General features: G+C 30.2%; 1 protein-coding gene across 12 annotated transcripts; it reads right to left on the reverse strand.

The window, feature by feature from the left end:
* Positions 1-1091: 1091 nt before the first annotated feature.
* Positions 1092-7422, reverse strand: LOC18599311 (putative protein phosphatase 2C 33). Of its 12 annotated transcripts, none has more exons than XR_001928149.2 (8): positions 7071-7422; positions 6024-6729; positions 4553-4942; positions 4337-4454; positions 2716-2939; positions 2126-2624; positions 1400-1520; positions 1092-1289 (listed from the first exon to the last, which is right to left on the reverse strand). XR_001928149.2 is itself a non-coding variant. In XM_088806304.1 (7 exons), the coding sequence occupies exons 2-6, from the start codon at positions 6276-6278 to the stop codon at positions 2130-2132; spliced, it is 1482 nt and encodes a 493-aa protein (XP_088662430.1). In that variant the 5' UTR covers positions 6279-6729; positions 7071-7422; the 3' UTR covers positions 1274-1520; positions 2126-2129. The 12 variants fall into 12 exon arrangements, 6 of the variants coding, with proteins under 6 accessions (XP_088662430.1, XP_088662429.1, XP_017977225.1 ...); XR_001928147.2 differs by having other exon boundaries at positions 1400-1534; XR_001928146.2 differs by having other exon boundaries at positions 2121-2624.
* Positions 7423-21601: the final 14179 nt, after the last annotated feature.

Below are 21601 nucleotides of genomic sequence, written 5' to 3' on the forward strand. Positions count from 1 at the left end.
TTTTAAATTATTCCATTTAAGTCTCTAATTATTTTAAATGGTTTCAATTTTTTATCTTTATGTCAAATTTTTTTAAAAAAAATATTGACATAATGTTCACATTGTAAATGGAATGACATGTCGTGCAAGCATTTCTTTGATATTCAACATGAATATTGTTCAGTTATTAAAGAAATAATGCAACAAAAGTATCAATTTTTTTGACTTTTCTTTGGCATTCAAGTTAATTAGCTAGTAAAAACAACAATCAACTTGTCGAGGAATGTTGTCATCATGAATATTAGTTCTATACGGATAACACTTATTTTTACTTCACAACTTTTACAAAATATGCAAATCATATTGAGAGATTTTTTATTGTATTTAATTAAACTATTTTACTTTTATTGAAGTAAAATTAAGCCCTTATTATGACAAAAGAAAGATTATTCCTCTTGATTGTTACTCTTAATTAACTTTTACTACCTTGTTTGGTTTCTTTGAAAAGTTTTTATAAAATAAAAGTGAAAAGTAAAAAACATAAACAGTGTAAAGGAGATTCTTAGGCTGAGCTTAGCTGGCACCGCCAGAATTGCCAGTGACCAACTTAACAAAAGGCTAATGTCACATGAGACTGAATGACAAGATGGTGTAATGATACATAAATGATTGTACATGGATGCCTGTTTTCTTATCGTAGAAACCCATCAATTATCCAACAAGACAACTGATATAAGTAATTAACTTGTAGCATCAATTATTACATTTTAGCTTATATACATAGTCACATGCATTTTGTTATCAAAAATAGATTGCATAGTTTATTTATATTTGTTCAAAAATACTTTCTTTTCATTTTCTTTTTTGTTTCTAGAAGCCAATTATACATTGAATAAACAGCAACCTAATAAACCCTAAAATTCCCGTTTCTCTTGTCCCCCATCTATGACCTTATTCTTGAACCACAAATGTTGATCCATCCTATCTTCTTGAATGTTGATATTAGTTCATGGTAGGCACCTGACAATCTACAAGGAAAAGTTTGCTAATGTGGTGCAGAGTTGTGGAAGTTTCGCAGTCAAATAGAAAAAAAGTTTATAGAGCCTTCCCCAGTCAGTCTGGCATTTCATTTTCATTCTCATTAATAATAATAATGATAACAATGATGATGTGCTTCAACCACAAAGCAGGAGTCAATTGCTTTTGCAAAAGATATCCACTTTGCTCCCACTCCACCGCCTCATCACATGATAAGGCAACTCTGGTGGCTTCTATCATCTTCTTCTCCATTGAATTAGTCTTTAGTTTCCCTGCTATCAGGAACCATAAAAAAAATTCAACACTCCTGTTTCCCTCATTCAAAGTCCTGACAGATCTTTTTGTTTCTTTGATTTTTTTTTTTTTCTGATAAAAGTCATACCCTTGAATTGATTGTCCAGAAATCGACCTTCCTTCCTCTCATTATTTGAATAAATCAATGGACCAGAATCCAGGGCGGATTAGACAGAATGCCGTTTTAATAGAAGCCTGCAATTCTGCACCTGAAAAATAAGACCTGTACAATGATGGAAATTCAAGGCTTAAAAAGGGTAGTGACAGCACAAGTGGAATTTCCTAAGGTCCCCATTGCTGTAAGGATTCAAAAGAAGAGCAGTTTCTATCACACTCGTTATCAAATATTCAACTTGAATTAGTTGGCTACCCAGAGATCAATGATGCTATGCAAACCACAAACAAGGTGTAATAAGGCATAAGCCACGTCGCTAACAGTCCACCTCTGAACAAAGACAACTACTCAATATGGAGTATCATGTCCATTCAAGTTGAAAACCCAACGGGGCTTCATCGTCGCAAAATTTATTATCAGCATACAGTTACCAACAAATCACACATGGAATTTAAGGGGCAAAAAATTTACGAAAAAATAGACGGAGAGTTGGATTTACAAAAATTCCAATTCTACCCACACTAGAGAGAAAGGACGATTTCCCAGACACACTAATACAGCCGGGCCCACCTCTCCGGTCCAAATTTTAACATCAATGGCCCTACAAATCATTTTCCCTTCTGTAGAAAAAGAAATAATATAACAGAAGCAAGGAAAAATTACAAAAAATAATCAAAGAAAATCAAATACTAACCAGACCTTCTCACTTCCGAGCCTTTGTACCTCCAGCAGCCTTCTTATCCTCCTCACCAGGCACAAACCTTGGGAGATTCAAAAGGGTATTGACACGAGACACTCCTTCAAGGGCAGACCAATCTATTCCTAATTCTGAATTCATTTCTTCCTGCTTTGAAGAATCTTCATTCACTCCTGGGAGCACTTCTTCGCCAGTTCGCACAGTCCCAGACCGGTCGAGACTGGTCAAGACAGCAAGATTATTGTCTTTCTCATTGTCATTGTCAATTTGGTCCATTGAAGTTGGCTGCACTTTGGGCTTGGCATTGAAAGCAGTAGATAAATTGTTTGAGTTAGAATCAAGGAAGAGACAAACAACAGCACAATCATCAACTTTCGAAGTTGGGTATTTGTATCTCCAAGCTCGAACTGCTGACTCAACCAAGGCTCGAGCGGCAGAGGACCGTGCTGGGGCAGATGCTACAATATCTACCACCTCTTTGTTCGATAGAACATCCCAAATCTGCAAAATAATGAAGCAAAACTTAGATCCAGAAAGAAGGGCTCAAATGCAATTCAATATATTGAATAAAAATTCATGTTGGCTCCATTACCCCATCTGTGGCCAAGACAATAAATTCATCCTTCTCTGACAGGCGCCAATAAGATATTTCAGGCACAGAAATCAGGCCAAAATCCTTGAGGCAAAAATCTCCAAAAGCCCGTGCCATGGCAAGGCCAGGTGAGTCATTGTTTGGCAGCCAAACTCGGGCAACCTCAGGTTCATCCTGAAGAGCAAAGACACGTCCTTTGCATTTTCGGATTCTCTCCGCTTCCGCTGTAAAGAAGAAAAAACAGGAGTATCTAGCATGACTTTACTTTTAAAAGTATATAATAGGCAACGAGAAGCAAGTAATATTAGGAAACTTATTTTTTTCTTGATCTCAGTTGAAGGTCAAGGGCATTAGACAAGCAATATGAACCAACGATGCCCTATTCAACAGTTAAAACCATCACCAGACTCCTTTATGATAGTTGTTTAGGAAAAACTGCACTGCTTATTCTTTTGCAATCAATTCTGCATTTCTGTATTCATCTGGACTTCCAGATAACTTCCCATTGATTACAAAAATGACTTCATCTAATTTTTAATAAATTGATTCATTACTCATAACATACATGGTTATCAAATTTACAAAACCTTTCAACATTCTGTAGTCTTATTAGTTTCATCACACGTATGATGCTCATATGCACATCAATAAGCTTTCACAAATGCATTTATTCTATATACACAAAGTGCTTTCCAGGGTCTTCCCACCCTTGCTGCCAGTATCTCCTACTTTCTCAGTCAATTCATCTTAGATTAACGCATTCTAGTCTTCGGTTATATAATTCTAATCTTTCTAAAACTCTTCACACATCTTATACGAAATTGTCAAACATAACTAATTGTTTAGAAGCTGACTCAACAATCATGAAACATACCCTTACAAGTTTTAAGATGTTTCAGCCACTCATTGTCTAACCGATTGAACCAAATTTACAACAATTATATATGTGACCAGTGAGACAATATTAGCTAAAATGTGTCCCCTAACATATAAGAGAGAGAGAGAGAGAGAGAGAGAGAGAATTTTCTGGCCTGCCAAACCAATTAGGATCCGAATTAATACTGTATTCTGTCAAAATTGAATTCTTCTCTCTCAACAGCTTCCAGTAATGAAGACTGTCTTCTGTCTTAAGAATGGACAAGGAGAACATAAAGAAAACCAAGACAATTAAAAGGTACAAAAAATTTAAGATGGTCCAGTCAACAAACAGCACAAAGAGGGACCTCTGGATGCAGTCATAACGTGGTGGACATGAGAAATAATATGGAAGGCCAAACAATTCTATTACATGTCCTGACATCCACAAGATGATCATTTTAAATAGCAATTTTATACTGCCTTCCATCATACTTTGTTTCTCCTCTCTTCACAATAAATAATGAATTTCCAAACGGGTGGCACACTCAGGGCAGTACACACACAAGACCATGAAAAAGAAAAATATAAGAGGAGACAAAACTGGGCATAAAAAATCCCATACATCCAATGTTTCAAAAAGAAAAGTGCTATTGTTTTCACCTATCATAATTTTCAGTCTGAAACTTCAGGCCAAAACAATGAAAGTCTGAAACTCAGTAGAAAAAACTAAAATAGAATGCATGACTAAAGCAGACAAACAGACCTGGAAGATTTGGCTTGAGATCAACAGTCAACTGTACTGCAGTAAGTGAATTGTCTTTGTCCCTTGTACCCAACACAGCTCTGGAGTCCCCAACATTTCCAATGACAAGATATGGACCCTACACAAGGAACCAACAAAATTATGATTAAGGAATACTGTGAAACATGTCATAATATAGTTCTTCAAATAAAGCTTCTAAAAGTTACAAGTGAATACCTGCTTGACCAAAGTTACAGCGGTTGTCCCACTGCAGAAGCAATCAATATTGGCATGCATTCTAAGTTCCCTGTCCATCACTTTGAAAGCCTTCAAAAAAGACTCTTTAAGCGCCTGAAAGATCTCTGGGTGCTTTTCTGTTTCCTCAAGATCTACAGAGGCCCTAGATTCCTCATCAGCTGATACAAAAGTAGTATCTTCAGAGTTCATGCTTCCAGCAGTATTCAAACTGATCTCTCTGAGAACATCCTCACTGGATATACTAACTTCCCAGTGAGCACACAGTTTTAAGGGAAGATGGTCCCGCACTCTCTTTGCTACCATATGACCATAGGGACCATGGCCGTCAAAAACACCACAGAAAACTGTATCTGTTCTTGAACCAAAATTCTGGAAAACAACGGCCATACATAGTAAGAAAAGGAACATGATAATGCAGAAGAACAATATTAATAACATAACTAACAAATACAAGGAGAAATTGGTAATTCACATAACAGAACCATTACCATAGCCCCTTATCCATCATATTCAAATAAGAGGATATATGTTCTAGGGATAAAAAAGTCAATGTCTTGGCCTTCTTCACTAAGAAATGGTCGAGCATATAAAGAGTTAGAAACCTTCTTCTATTATTCAGTCTACACAAGTTACCATCATCACTGTATATATCCTCTAAAAAACAACAACAACAACAACAATGTTTGTTCCCATTAAGTAGGATCAGCTAGATGGATTATATTGTGCCACAATAATCTATTTTTTACCATATTGTCAATACACTTAGCAAAATTGATGCCCATACCCCTTTCAGGTCTTCCTCTACCTCTCTTGACATGAGAATCTACCATATATTCTACTCCATCAAGAAAATGAAGATACATGTCTTAAAATAATGAATTCCAAGGTGTGCCAAATCTATGGTCCCTCAAACACAGACTCATGTAGCAAATGTAAAATAGAAACAAATGATGAGTTTAAATTTACCACCATGGAAGTATCATTCATGTAGCAACTAATGATTGGATAAAATCCTGAAAGAAAGTGGAGAAGTTGCAGCCAATTAATATAAAAATTCTGCTTTTCCTCCAAATAGATAGCAGAATGTCCTTTATATGAATATACGTACACAAGGAAAGCAAAAGGTCATAAACAAATAAAAGAAGGGTAATACAAAATTCAATGTTTGCAGAAAAGGAACTATCACTTAAACATTACAGACATGCAAAGATACCATCAAATAATACAACGGCATCGGCTAGCTTGCAACTAGAAAAAAGGGTAAGTTCCTTCATCCAAGAAATATTATATTCCTATTATAAGACAAATTGCTTGTTTTCAAAGCTATTCAAGAAAACATCACACATAAAGCCAAATATATTAAATGGCCATTGTTTGACTAGTTTGATAAAAACAGAATTCCCATGAACAAAAGTAAACTAATATGTGAATATAAATAAAAAAGGCTAACCTCCCAAACAATCATGGCGTCCTGGTTGGTTCCTTTCTTGCCTTGTTGAGTAAAGAGTGAAGCAACATCACTGGACCCATTCAAGAATAACCTCCCTGGAATCCTATGCAATGGTTCTTCCTTTCGGTAGTCAAAGGAAGAATTCCGCGACCCTAATCTCTTCCTTGAACCCCTCCTTCTCATATTCGGCAGATGAGGGGACGAAGGCGAACCAGGGAGAGGGCTCCTGCTTTCTGCAGATAAGCAGGACCCCATTCTGAGGGCCCTGATAATGCTTAATATGCACTCCAGACCAGCCAGACAATCACAACCCCTATTTTCAGTAGACGGATCCGTCAGAACTTCTTTGTTAAATCCTTAAAGAAACCCTTTCAAACTTTCCAGCTAATGTGCCGATTAATCCACCAAATAACCTTCAATTTTACAATCCTATACACTAAATCTCAAAAATCCCTTCTGAATTCAGAGCCAAATATCCAATCACTAATAGATAATACCTTGATTTGTTCTTCAATCTCTTAAAATTACAACCTTCAAGGAACCCTTTTAAATCACAGCCACAAAAAATATTCCTTTGAGTCTCCCTCAAATCACTTGAATAATGACCTTAAACTAAAATTTCCAGACACCCTTATCCGCTTTCAATCTAATGATCAGATCAATCCACAAATTCAAGCTCATAAACTGCTTCCAATAAAAAAAATCGCTGAATCAACCAACAAAGCCAAAAAAGAAGCGGATCAAATTTATTTCTAAAGCTTTCTAATTTACAAAAGATGAAAAGTAATCTTTTTGATTGATACAAATAAATGATAAAAGATTAACTCCTGTTTTTTTAATCAGAAAGCAAATAATAAAAAAGCTGAAAAGGCATATGTATCAAAAAAGGAGATCAATGGATGCAAATCTATGCAAAAGAAAAAAAAAATTTCGAATCTTTAGTTCAACACTCAATAACTCCACCTAAAAGCAGCACCCTTTTTAATAAACAAGGACTAAAAATTGTCATAAAAAATTTAAACGAATTGAGAGTCCCATAATTCTCACCAGAAACGACCCAAAAGAGCAAAATTTTTCAGCAGATCAACAGAAAAGCTTATCAAAGACCAGGATCAAGATCAGCAAAAACAGGGCCAAAAATTAAAAACTAATGAATGTGAAAAAGGAAACAACATAGGAAGGGCAGTTCCAGGGCGAGCAAAGGGGTAGTGAAAATGGGTAGAGAGAGGATTGAAGGGAGAGTGAAGGAAGGAGGAGAGATTCTATAGAGGGAAAGTGAAGAGCTTTCAGAGAGAGAAACATGAACATTGCGCAGAAAAGAAAGAGCAGGTGCAAATCAGCGAGAAATAACCGCAACCACCAACAACAAACTCTCCCTCTTTACAAAAATAAAATAAAATAAAATATTTGTTATATTTATCGAAGAGATGAAAAGGATAGAGTGATTATATATATATATATATATATATATATATATATACACACACATATATACACAGAGAGGAGAAAAGGGTCACTTTCCAATAATGTGACTTTTCTTTGGGGGAAACAGCTCGTACTTATAACAAATATTTGGAGATAATTAATATTATATCTTAAATAATATAAAAATTAGAGGGTCACACCTAAAATTAATATTTCAATGAAAAATATAATTTAAAAAATATTTTCTATTTTGAAAAAGTGATTATTATTTTTACACATTTTAAATATAGTAAAATGGTCATTCTAAAATTTGAAACCAAAATGAATAGTAAATAAATGCACCAAAACATTTTTGTTTTTGTTTGTTTAACAATTGAATATGGCACGAGAGAGAAGGAATTCCACCTATGAAGTTTGAACTTGACTTATATTGAAGAGACAATAATTTTAAGATTAAACTTGGGTTCTTAAAATTCTATTTGCATGTAACTCACAAATAAAATTTATATGGAGTTTGATTAATGCATCAATTATTTTTTTTGCAAGTTATAGTAGTTGACTATTAATCTCACTTTAATTTCTTAAATTATTCCATAATTATGCTTAGCATATGTCACTTTATTTGGACATATAAAGATTGGAATATTAATATTAATATTAATAGCAAAGTAAACAGATTCGAAGTTAATATTAAGAGCAATAAATTTGTTAAATTATTCAAAAAGTGTGAACTCATTTACATTGATATTACAATGTTAGGTTTAAGAACATAATATAGTAATTTGTTACATGTATGGTAGATTTGATAATTCGTATAATGGTATTGTGTAAATATATGATATTAATAGTTACATAAGTAAATATAAACATAATATAATTAGTTATTATATCAAAATTTTAAATATAAACTCTGTATAAAATTTTATTTATTTTATAATACCAGGAATAGAGAATTATTTGAGACAAAAAGATGGGGCTGATGGATATGCATAAGAATTAAAAAATAGATTAATTGACTTTTTTGAGACCTCATTTGAGATTTTGAGCCATGGGAGAGGAAACATTTTTGGAGGAAAAGATTTTTTTTTTAGGTGAAGGGAAATAAAAAATTGATATTTTTATTTTTATTGTACCAGATCTTTCTGTATTTTATTTATTTTAATAGACAAAAAGGGCGAGGACAGATTTATTTGAGGGCAAGTTGAAAATTTGCGGATGCTTGACTATTCGTATCTGGTCCCTGCTGGCTTTTGCTTTCCTTCTCCCCCGCCCACAAACTTCTATTTTTTATTTTTATTTTTTCGGCTTTCCCTTTTCGTGTCTCTTTTCTCTTCCGGTCTACCTGGCAAATTTGCACTCATACCCCTTCCTTTAGGCGTATTTCACTTATACCCCTAGGCACCAACTACTCGTCAACCGTAAATCCTAACGTCTTTTTATTCTTGAATCAAAGTCTTCCTTAAAAAATAGTAATTAAATAAAAATAAAAAGTAAAAATGGATAAATCCATAAAGTACAATATTGGGTATGGAAGTTAATAATATATAAAGAATTAATTAAAAATCACATCTATAATCAAAACACAAGTGTGAAAAATTGATCATAATTTATAATTAAAATATTTATTTAAATAAAGTATTAAAACTTGCTGAAATTATTTAAAATTTTGCATAATTGATCTATTAAAAAAGTTCTATGAATCTAGACTTGATTTTTCAATTTAATTTTGATTTAATCGTTATTAAAAAGGAATATCAATGATTTTTGTAGAACATAATTTACCAAAATTATAATCAGAGTTGGCTGATAACCTCAAAAGTTTAAAACAAAATATTGAAATGAGGTTTTTTTATTGGAATTAAAAAAAATTAAGTTTTGAATAACTAATTTCATATTTTTTATTTGACATATTTAAATATTTATTATAAGTATAAAAAATATTTAACTATTATAATTATTTTATATTTTTAAATAGGTAATATAAAATCAATGATCAAAATTTCTAATTCAAATAAATTAATTATCACATAAAACAAAGATAATACAACAACAAAATATAAATTCTAAATTAAAGTAAAAAAGTCTATATAGATTAGAAAAATAATACCTAATTGTTGAATGCTTATTGCAAATTGTAAATGAGACTTATAGCTTTTCAAAAAAAAATTGTAAATAAGATTTATGATTTTATGAAGATAATAACATAACGAACTTTTGTACGTTTTTTGGAGAAAAATTGAAGTTATAAAAAAAATAAACGAGGGAAGAAGAATTCAAAAATGAATATTAAAAATTTTAAAAAATAGATAATTGGTTTTATATATAAGAAATAAAATAGTTGTTAGAAATCATTAAATATATCTTACCATTAGTTGATTGGATAAAAAATAGTTAATTAGTTTTATATATAAAAAATAGTTGTTGAAGATTATTAAATACGTATTACCTTTAGTTGAAATTGGTAAGTGATAAAAAAATTGAGATTTATTAAATTAAAAAGTGATAAAATAATTAAGATTTATTATACATATAATTAGAGAAGTGAGAGGATATATTATTTTATTAATTATTTTTTATTTTTATATATTTTTAATAAAAAATAAGATATTTAGTTTAAAATCAATAGGGATGTGGAAGTTAGAAAAAATAAATATTTATTAGACGTAAAAAATAATTAGGTATTTATTAATTATTTTAATTTTTATATATTTTTAATATAATTAATTATATAATTATATTATAAAATTATAGAGCTTCCTTAAATTTGGGACGACCTTGCTTGGGTGGCCTTACCCAGGGCCTACTAACATAATATATATATCTATATATATAAAAAGATAGAAAAAACGTCACCTTCCATTTTACATGTATAAAAATGGTTGAGACTGGAATTTACATAAACCTATGAGGACCTAAGTGCAATTTAGCCAAAGATAATATGTTTTGCCCATACTCGTGTGTAAATATATGCATCTGATGTGCTGGAGTTCAACATTTATAAACAATTTAAATACCGAGATCCAAGCAGATTTGAGGTGTAATAGCAACAATTTAACCAAAATTATAGGATTAATTTTAAGGATAATTAATGAATTGGATAAGGCTCATTATTATTATAATAAAGAAAAGAACCCTTCGATTTAATTTAGAGGATAATGAAACGGATGGGGCTTTGGCAAAACCAGAAAAACAGTCGAAACCACAAATTAGACAAAGTGGATGGCCTCCTCATTTAGAGGATAATTATAAATGGATAAGGCTAATAACCCATGCAATAATAATATTGATAATAAATATTAATCTATTTTTTTTTTCCTGTAACAGCACTTTTTTCTTCTATAAACTTTGGTATTATGTAATTTAACAAAACAAATTAAAACTTTAATTGTTCTTTCCTCCCCACCCATAGTTAATTTGCAAATGAATATGAGGCACAAGTTTCTGGATAAAATGGGGCCATGCTGCTGATCTACTGCAGGTATAAAACAATTATGGCTTTCCCTACTGAGTTCCTCAAGTTTTTGATATGATCCCAAAATGATGATGATGATGAAAATTTAATATAATAATAAATTTGTAGTGGATGGCAATGGCTGGCTATTCTTGGGCCAGACTTGTGAATTGTTACGTTATTATTATATTATATAATGATGCTATATAAATCTAAGCAAATTACACTTTCTCCAAACAAAAGATGAAGAATGCACCGGAGAAGGAAAGTTTCCTTAAAATGACAATATCATTGCTGATTAGATTTAATTGTTTTGCTTCCTATTGAACAATTGATTGATGACTTTGTTTGCCATTTTTATATACTTCAGTTAGGGAAAAATTAAGTACCATCTTACCCGCTTTATTGCTCCTGTAGAACTACATTCCCATCATGTTTTTCAAGTGGGGTTTGTTTTAATTGGATAAAAGAGATTTTAATTCAACTCTTAAAATTGAGATACATACATTTATTATTAAATTAAATATTTAAATATATATTTTCTAAGCATTACATAATAATATAATTATGTGCATCTAGGTTGTTGGGTTTTAATCCCTCTAGGTCGAGATTCTCTACTACTCTTCATCCTTTAATTTTTAATATATTTACATCACAGTTCAAAAATGTACATCATTTCCAAATACAAATTGTGTACTCTACACATATATATAAATGATGATGATAAAACTTATTACAACCTAAAAATTAACCACAAAATATAAATGAAAGATAATCGAACCCGATCTCTCAATCCTAAAATTGTAATTAATGAAGATAAAAAGGTTCCTAACATAAAGAATTAAAATATATATATTCGTTATCAATAAAGTAAATCCACGTATAAAATATATTATGACTAGCTAGCCGCGTTACATGGATTATTTCTGCCGTTGGCTGATGGGGACCCCGACGTGATTAGCAAAGTAAAGAAAAAAGGTCAAGAAATTCTACCTTTAGTTAATAAGGAAGCAAAGTGGTGAAACTGTAGTTTTGGTATGTCGGGTTCATGTCGTCAACTTAGCATGTAAAACGATAAGTACGTGCCTGGTTTTTCAGTTCATGCATCATTATTTCTTTTCATATTTTATTCCAAAGGAACTGATAATTTCTTTATCACTTTTGAAAGCAACCATGCAGTAGAATTTATATTGTATTAAATCGAATATCTTCTCAAATTTACTTTTTGACAAATTGAATTCGATCAATTATTTTTTATCGCCTTTGAATTCATCAAAATATACCCCATTGATCATATTCTTGATAGCTAAAAAAAGTATAAACCATATTAATAGCATTGATAAAAAGATTGAGGCCTTGTTTGTTTTTATTCGTATTTTGAAAGAAAAAGAAAAGCACGATATATATGTGTGTGAGAGTGGTTCAAATAAGTAGTAAATATTATATTAAACTTATTTAGTTATTCAAAATTTTGGTTTTTGTCGTCTAAAACTAAGGCAGAGTTCTAAATATTGATTGTTGGAATTTTCCTTACGTGTAGGGTTTGTTTATGCTTTAGTCCTTGTTAAAATAATTATATTTAGACTCTTTAAGCATGTTGATTTTGACAAAAAAACAAAAAACAAAAAAAAAAAAAACAAAAGAAAAAGAAAAAGGTCTTTCGCCTCCACTAGATAAAGCAACCATTGCATATACAACCATATATACCATTAGGAACTTCCATTGTCAAAGTCAAACTCAATTATATTCATGTCATCAAAAGTCTTATGCCATTCAAGTTTGAAACTCAAAATGACATATTGGTGATGAGATTAATAAAAACAATCTTTCAAAAAAAAAATCATGATATCCACCTTTTAATTCCGCCTGTAATTTTCAATTCTTTCCACTATCTTGCCCAAAGATCAGAAAATAAAAAATTAAAAATGAAATAAAATGAAAAATATAACATTAATTATAACATATTCATAAAATTAATAATTAAATAAACGCATGTTCATTTCTTATTCCCACTGGTGGAGTTTCGTTATAATTTTTATTTGGCACGTTTATCTTAAATTATAATTAAGTTTGATCTACACAAAGGGAGGCAGCTCTCCAATTATTTATATATAAACTTTTCCTTCCTTCCTCAATCTAATTTGATACCTTTGTGTGAAAGTGCCAAGTTCTAACTGTATATAGATGTCTATTTGAAAACGAAACTTAGACATTTAATAACAAAGGAGGAAAGAACTAATCATATGAATGAATAATTATTTTATCTAATTAAATAATTACAAAAGAAAATAAGAGATTGCATAACTTAACCATTTCCTTATCATATATATGTTTCATTTCATCTAAATTGGCCAAATAATGTAGATTAAGTACATAGCAAGAATATATATATATATACACACACACACTAAAACCATCATTAGGATAAAGAAGGAATATCAAGCCTATTAATCTTGATTTGAGAAAGATGAGCAAACATTTAATCTTTGGAGAAGATATATAGCATTAAGAAAGCGACAATATGACAGCCTACCTGCCGGATAGTGGCTACTATATCTATATATTAGGTTTCTCTTTCATCATTGGAACTAAGGTACTGTAAAATGAATTTTGTATTTTATTTCAATTTATATAAGTTAGGTTTTATATATTTGGAGTCCTAATTAAATCTTCATTTAATTTATATATATGCATTTATTGTCACGTGTGTTGCACATGCATACCTTTTTTTTAATTATTTTTAAATGACAATTACATATAAAATGCAAATATTTCTAAAATAGAAAGTTAATTGTCTATAAATTAAAAACAATTTATAATTGAAAGATAATTATATATAAAAATAATTAATGTTTCAATTGTATATAATTAACATTTTTTTATTTCAATAAAATGATAAGTGTAATCTTAAAATAATATTTTTTATGATGTTATATTTTTTTTGAAAGAAAAAGATGATGTTACATTTATAAAAATAAAAATTTTTCAATAATAATCAAACAATTTTCATAAAAAATAAAATATAACATTCAAAACTCAATGAATAAGCCACAGAAACAAATTAACCATCCAACATAAAACTTGAAAAAAAACCCAAAAATAAAATTAAATCAAACTATACATGATGGGACTTAGAATTTCTGAATGACCTTTCTTGTTGCATTTAGAAACAAAGTGGTGGTCCTCCTCTAAATCAACTCTCCTTTAATAATCATGTTAGGAGGGCGGCAAAAGGTGATGGCTTATTAATTGGCTTTGGCTAATTAAAAACGTGCTTTCTCTAAATAAGTTATGTTTGATTAATGGACCTTGATGACCAGCCCTTCTATTTCTGAATTATAGAAAGAAAAAGAAAATAAAGCCCCACCCCTTTGAAACATGTGCACTGTTTGATGTGAAGAATGAACATTTTCTATTATTATATTAAATTTGGCTAGCTAGCCAGCTGTATCCCTAGGATGTGTGGTCTAATTTCGTTCAAAAAAGTTTCTGGTTTTATATCAAATTATAGAGAGTTTTGGTCGTTAAAAACGACCTGTACTGAATTTATTTGCATGGAGGTAAGAAAACATTTAGAAGAAATTAAATTGGAAATTAGAATATGAATGAGATTTTTTGAGCTTCCAAATTGAGTAATGCATGGGAGAAAATGTGGTTAAGGAGGATAAAGTTATGTAGTTTTTAAATAAGATTATTATTTTATATATCGATAGACGATTTAAATTTTCAAAATGAATTTATATAATTGTATAAATATGCATTTGCAATGATGTTAATACCAAGTAGTTTGAATTAGAACTTATTAGACATGTAACAATCTTATAAATTTACTTATGTTAGAAATATAAATTTGCAATAGTAAAGTCTAATTGTTGAATTAACCAAATATAAATTGTATAAAAGGATATAAAATGTAAAACTAATTTAGTTTTACATTAATGTAAGTGGATTCTTTTTATACATAACATATATTATAAAAATAAAAGAATCAGGGCTTAGCCTAAGGTTTGTTCCCTCTTTTAAAGAGTTAAGATCCTTGGTTAGAATTTTCCTCCCTCCTTAAACTTTCTTTTGCTTTTACTTTTTTTTAAAGATGTTTTCTTTTTTAGAAAAGAAAACACTCCAACATTTTATTCTTGAAATATTATTCAACTAGTTGAATTTTGAAAAGGGAAAGAATGATGAATGGTGAATTTTGAGAGCTATGATATGTAACTTAAAAAAGACATCTCTGTTAATGATAATTGTGCCTTTTCTTTTTCTTTTCTTTTTTTTATTTAGAAGATAAATATACTCTTTGTTGGTCTAAATTTTTAGGTATGAATTACCAAATATGTGAAATGCTTGTACCAAAATATACACAAATGAAACATTTTAGCTTACAAAAAACACGAGAAACATGTCACCTAAAATCACAGCTATTCGAGTATCTAGAAGATCATAATAGAGAATCATTACTAATTTTTGTAGACAAAATGCAGTCTGAAATTATTATTGGTTTAACGATCATCATGTGAAACATGTCTATTAAAGTAATTATTAATTTTTGTAGGCACTCACAGAGACTCATCACAAAGAGTTGAGAAAAGGCCCAACTTCAAATAATGGCAGCAAGCCCTACAGTCTCTGAGCATATTCACACTTTGATTTGACCTAGGAAATGGGAACATTTATTAATTGGGTTTCTTTTTTCTTTTTTTTTTTCAACACATGCCCTATTATATATTCTTTTCTAGAATAATTTATAATGTAGGTTTAATATTTTTATTATTTAATTGAATTGAAATTGATAATCATTAAATATGGTGATGAAATCAAGAAATCGAAAATATATATACACACTCTGAAATTTAAATGTAAAATCAAGACGTCTAATAACTATTATTTTATATTTAATAAAATTTTAATTTATTAAACATATATATTATGGAAAAAGCAATATTTTCCATCCAAATGATATAGGCATCAAATTAATTGTATAAAAAATTATAAAAATTTGTAAGAATTAGCAATTATTACACTAATGTAACTTGATGTCTAAATTTTTATCAAGTAAAATTTTAAAAATTTACTAAACTTTTTCTTTTTTTTAATGTTAAAGTGTTATGATTATTATGTTATTAGATGGACAAGAACACTTTCACATGGCATTTTGTTTCATGTACTTTGTTATATTTATTAATCATTGTGAAGTTTAGGGTGGGATCACTGATTAGTTCTTCTTTTACGATAAACCACGTGACACGTCTGCTTGTTCCCTATCAAGAGGATTATAATTTCCAAGTCATTATTCCCACTCTGCAAGTGGGTAATTGACCACCCCCATGCGTTTGGTAATTGACCACCCCCATGCGTTTGTTTCTCAACATTTGGGACCCATTTCCAGGACAAATCTTTTCTGATTTTCCTCGTCACAAAAGTTCTACCAATCAAAGTCTAATACCATCAACCCAAAATTTTCAATTTTCATGAAAAAAGAATTCCGAAAAATTAACTTTCTCCCTCTTTCTGTCAACTCTCACCAAACACTACAATGCATCGACAATAGAAAATTAGGTGAAAAATCTACAAAATTGGATTCAGAAGGACGAGCCAATTGGTTTGGACTAACATGGAATAGTTTTGTTTCTGGTTGAATTTCGAATAGATGAACGTACATTGCTTTGAATCATTCAGATTAATACTAATTAATATAAGTCTGTTTTATTATGGAACGTGAAACTGTTTTGGATGGACGCATGTTTTTCTTCTCTGATGCAAATCATTCACATTACGATTATTTGCATTTGAAGAAGCCAACACTTGCATGGAGATAAGCTTTTATCCATGTTGATATTCGACATTACACTTACCAACAGCCATCATCATGAAAAATAAAAAAAATTCAGATTGGACCATGTAGCACGAAAAAATCGTTTTGTTATCTTAGGTTTTGAAGTAATAAAATGTTTTCACCAACAACAATTATAATATTTAATTTTCAAAAAGAAAAACAATTATAATATTTAGACCCTCTTATAAGTTAGATAAAACGTATAAAAGAAATTTAATTGGAATGATATTTTTTTTATTATTCATAAAGGTATTCAGTTATGAACAATGTTGCATGAATTCATTTAGATTTTATTTAGTTGATATTTTTATTATTTTTATTTTTTAAAAAGATAAAATAATAAATAATAAAAGTACGTACCAAACCGAACTTGAATTCCATCACACATGATTACTCGTTATTAATTACTTTTAGAAGAATCCTATGTTATCTCATGGCACAATTATAGTGGGGACGTGCTTAATAAGTTAACTATTTAATTAAGAAACTAAATTGTCAAAGCTGCCTAACCAATTGTAAATTACTAAACCATCAAAAAAACAGTAACACTTTAATAAAAATTTGTCAAAATGTAATTATTACAAATGCTTTCAAATTTCGTAGGATGTTAGTGCCTCCTCATGTAGTTTATTGTCAAACCCAATATAAGCGTGAAGGTCACTTTCTTTTTTCTACATTTTCATTGGAAAAGCGTTTTACCTAATGTTGATATTGTTTGAAATATTACAACACTTTATTTGACATTTAACACATAATTCATTATTATAATTAGACTTTGACCTATCATATATAACGTTTTTATTTATAAATAAGAGGGGGAATAATAATCCATTAGGTTAAAATACAAAATAAACCGTCATACTTACGTAAAGATATCATATGAACTCTTATTCTTTTATTACAATCAACCAATTAATTATTAATAAATTATTTACCATCAATTTAAATGAAAAGTTTAACATCGATTTTTTTTTTTACCAACGGAGATAAATTGCTGTTGATATTTTTTTTTTATATTTTGACACATACCTAAAAAATACCACATGAAAATATTTATTCACGTTATTTGCATGCCAATTTTTAATGAAAGTCACTAAAAGCAATTGAAATTTTATATGTTTACAAATTAGATAAATTTTATTAATATTAATAATTAAAATGAAAATTTAGAGTTATAATAAGCAAATATGATAATTTTTGTCAATCAAATTCGATATTCTTATTTTTTTATATATATTATAGATTATAAATATATATAACTACAAAGTTGTTATAACAAACACATAGAAGTTTTGCAAATTAAATACAAACGTAATATATCTAGGTTTAATTTTGTCAGCATTAGCATATTTCTCTCGTGTATGAATAATTGACCTGTGGCATTTACTTCATATGTAGGAATAATGAGCTTGTTGTGTGGCATGGAATCGCATGTGGGCATAACCAGCTCATCATTGAAGGGCCGACGAAGGGGAAAAGAGACAATTGATTAAATTTGAAATATCTTGAACATAAAATACAATAACCGTTTTTCTATTTATTATTAATTGATTTCATATTAATAAATGATTTAAAATTTAACTATTTTTTATATTTAAAAAATTAAAATTAAATAATAATTATTATAATTATAGTCTCAATTTGTTGGCCATTCAATAGTGACACTAATAATAGAATAAGAATAGAAAGGTTTCTTTCAAAATAACACGTGGAAGGCCAACTTCCATATATATACATTGATTATTAGATGCAAGTAGTCTTTGCAAGCTAAGCTATTTCATTGACTTGACAACTCCGTGCGTTATGGTTCAACTATCATTTTCGATCTGTTTTTTGGATTTTGTTAATTTTCTAGTTGTTTTTCGTATATTAAAAGAAAGTGCTTTTTCTTTCTTTCTTTCCTTTTATTTTCTTTGTGGGTGGAGATATAAATTTTTTACCTTGCTATTTATTTAATCTTTTTTTACATTTTATGAAATTTAATTACCACCATATAACCAAATTCCAACTCCATAATCAATGTCATATTTGTTTAATCATTTGTTATATTTTATTTATCTAATTATTGTTTTTTATTCATGTTAAATAAAAGTAAAATTTAGAACTGTTAATTAAAAGTTAAATTAACGAGATGATATTCAAAAGCTTGGCCATGTTATTGACGACATCATAATAAAAAACATATATGTGAAAAGACAAATAAATTATACAAATATTAAGGGAAAATAAAGAAATATTATTGTGAAAACAACATGTTTGCCGATTTACATGTGGAAGGCCTTTTTTTATTATTAAAAATTTGGAATTGATTTGACCCAAATCTTTGCTAGCTAAGATCTTTGACCGATAATGTCAGGGTAAACTTATATTGCGCTTAATATCAACTTTATTTGGCCACAAAGCTAAAAGATTATTCTATTGCAATATACTTTTTAATTCGACTTGCAGGTTGCATGTGTGAATTTTTTTATTATTTAATCCAAATTTATACACATTTTTATTTCCAATGTCGGGTATGTGCTTAAGGTGTGTAGGGACATACAATTCTAGAAATTGTAAACAAAAGCTATTCAAAAATATTTTAAAGAGTGATGGTGATAAAAATGATGATGAAGATAGATTTGGAAAAAACATATGATCCTTTGCAGTGAGAGTTCATCTATGACACCTTACTTGAGGTCAGAATTCTTGAGATTATTATTGATACTATTATACGGAGTTGGCGTAGCAGTAGTTCTCATATTCTATGGAAGGGCACCTTATCGGACAGTTTTGCTCCTTCTAGAGGAGTTCGACAAGGTGATCCACTCTCCTCGTATTTGTTGTATTATGTGTGGAGAGATTAACCCATGGTATTCAATCTGCTATTGATTAAGGTATGTGGAAGCCTATTCGTTTATGTGGAAGGCATCCTCCACTTTTTTTCTTTGAAAGATAAGAAAATATTATTGAATAGTAAACAGAAACATGAAGGACCACTGTTCCAAAGATAAAAATACAAGGTCCCACATGAAAGGCAAGTCCAAATTACAAAGACACTGTAAAACTACACAACTCCGAATCAGAACAAATGACCATGTACAGGACAACGTAAGGAAAAGCTGATGAGAGAGGGCACAACATAACAAAAGAAACAAAAAAATCAGTCGGGGGAAAAAGAGACAACAGCTCCAATAACATAAAGCAGCCCAAAGGAGTAAGCAGCAGAAAACAAAACTTAACGAGCAGTCATCCGCAAAAGTCCGAAGAAACGAAGCCAACAAGATCAAAAAGTAGACAACTCAAAATTATTTTCAACAGGATGAACATTCAGCAGATCATCAACTCTTTCAACTCCAGCTTTGGCAAGGGAATCAGCAATAGAAATCCTAGATCTAAGAATGTGTTGAATATCCCATTGATTAACTTTGCTAGCCAGAGAAAGTAAATGAAAAACCTGGTTTCTCAGCCTCCAAGGAGCCGAAGCAGGATCCTTAGTCCATTTAATAGCAGTGGTTGAATCACTTTCAATAATCAGACCATGAGTAGTAACCCATCTTGAAGCAGCTCAATAAGAAAAGCCTCTTTAATGGCTAAAAATTCAGCTTGATTAGCAACCCCAAGCCCCACATTCTTAGAGAATTTAATAAGGATTCATCCTGGATCATCTCTAAAAACTCCCTCAATTCCGCATTTTCCTGAATTTCCCTGCACCGCACCGTCAACTTTAAATTTTAAAAATCCAGTCGATGGCTTTTTCCAAACCACACTATTTCGTCTTTGATCATTTTTAATAGCAACATTAAACTGTTGAGAACATCTATACAAATCTTCAAAATTATGGCAATCTTCTTTCCATTTAGATTTGGACCACCAACCAATTCTTATTCTAGCAATTTCAAACGTTTGCACATTGTCCCAATAGCTACCATTAAAAATAACATCTTTTTTTTTTTTTTTTTGCAAATGACTTAATTTTATCTACAGAGGCTTCAATGACTCAGTTGGAAATTGTTTAGGGTGTTTTGGTTGACATTTGTAGCTATTCTGGTGAAAAGGTGAATGTGGCTTAAGTCATCATTTTGTTGTTCTAGGAATGTGGATCACAATGTAATTAACAGTCTTCCTAAAGTGTCTAGGTATAAGTACATTGAGGATATGGGAAAATATTTGGGGGTGCTCTTGATTAATGGACGAAAAAAAAGAAAAAAGTTTCAATATTTAGTAGATAAGGTACGCAATAATTAAGTTAAGTAATTGGAAGGCATCTACATTATCCTTTGCTAGAAGGCTCACTTTAGCTAAATTAGTTCTTTCCACAATAACTTATTATACGATTCAAATGGTGCCTTTAACTATGGCGGTGTGTAAAAAGCTAGAATCCATAAGTCGTTAATTTATTTGGGGAAACGATAGTGAATCAAAAAGAATTCATCTTATGAATTGGAATGATGTGTGTAAACTGAAAAATGAAGGGAGCCTTGGGATTCGGTAATTGAATTTGATGAATAAAGCATTTTTTTTAAGGCTTGCTGGAATTTGGTGTCTAGACCACAAGCTCTATGGGTGAGACTTATTTGGGCAAAATATGATTATGGGCGATATACGTGTCTAAATAAATTGAGAAGATTGGGTTCTTCCTCGTTTTGGTCTGCCATTGGTGATGTATGGAATGCATTTAAAACCAATGTTAGATGGGCCATTGGTAATGAAAAGACAATTTGGTTTTGGATGGACTTATGGCTTAGAGATCAAACTCTTACAGATATAGATAGATCAAGAGGTTTTATTTTTCAGAATAACAGCCTTGTCAAAGACTTTGTTATGGCTGATGGAGAGAGGGACTTTAATATTCTGAATTATTATCTTCCACCTAAGGAATTGAATCTA

Source organism: Theobroma cacao, chromosome 5 (assembly GCF_053813885.1).
Source record: "Theobroma cacao isolate CCN51 chromosome 5, ASM5381388v1, whole genome shotgun sequence".
NCBI classification, from domain to species: Eukaryota; Viridiplantae; Streptophyta; class Magnoliopsida; order Malvales; family Malvaceae; genus Theobroma; species Theobroma cacao.

Bases quoted from the DNA above. Each gene is read 5' to 3' on its own strand.
- LOC18599311 (XM_088806304.1), bottom strand. From the start codon at position 6,278: ATGGGGTCCTGCTTATCTGCAGAAAGCAGGAGCCCTCTCCCTGGTTCG. The intron at 2,940-4,336 runs GTCTGTTTGTCT...TCTTCTTTACAG, and splicing joins TCTCAAGCCAAATCTTCCAG to CGGAAGCGGAGAGAATCCGA. The intron at 2,625-2,715 runs GTAATGGAGCCA...ATTATTTTGCAG, and splicing joins TTGTCTTGGCCACAGATGGG to ATTTGGGATGTTCTATCGAA.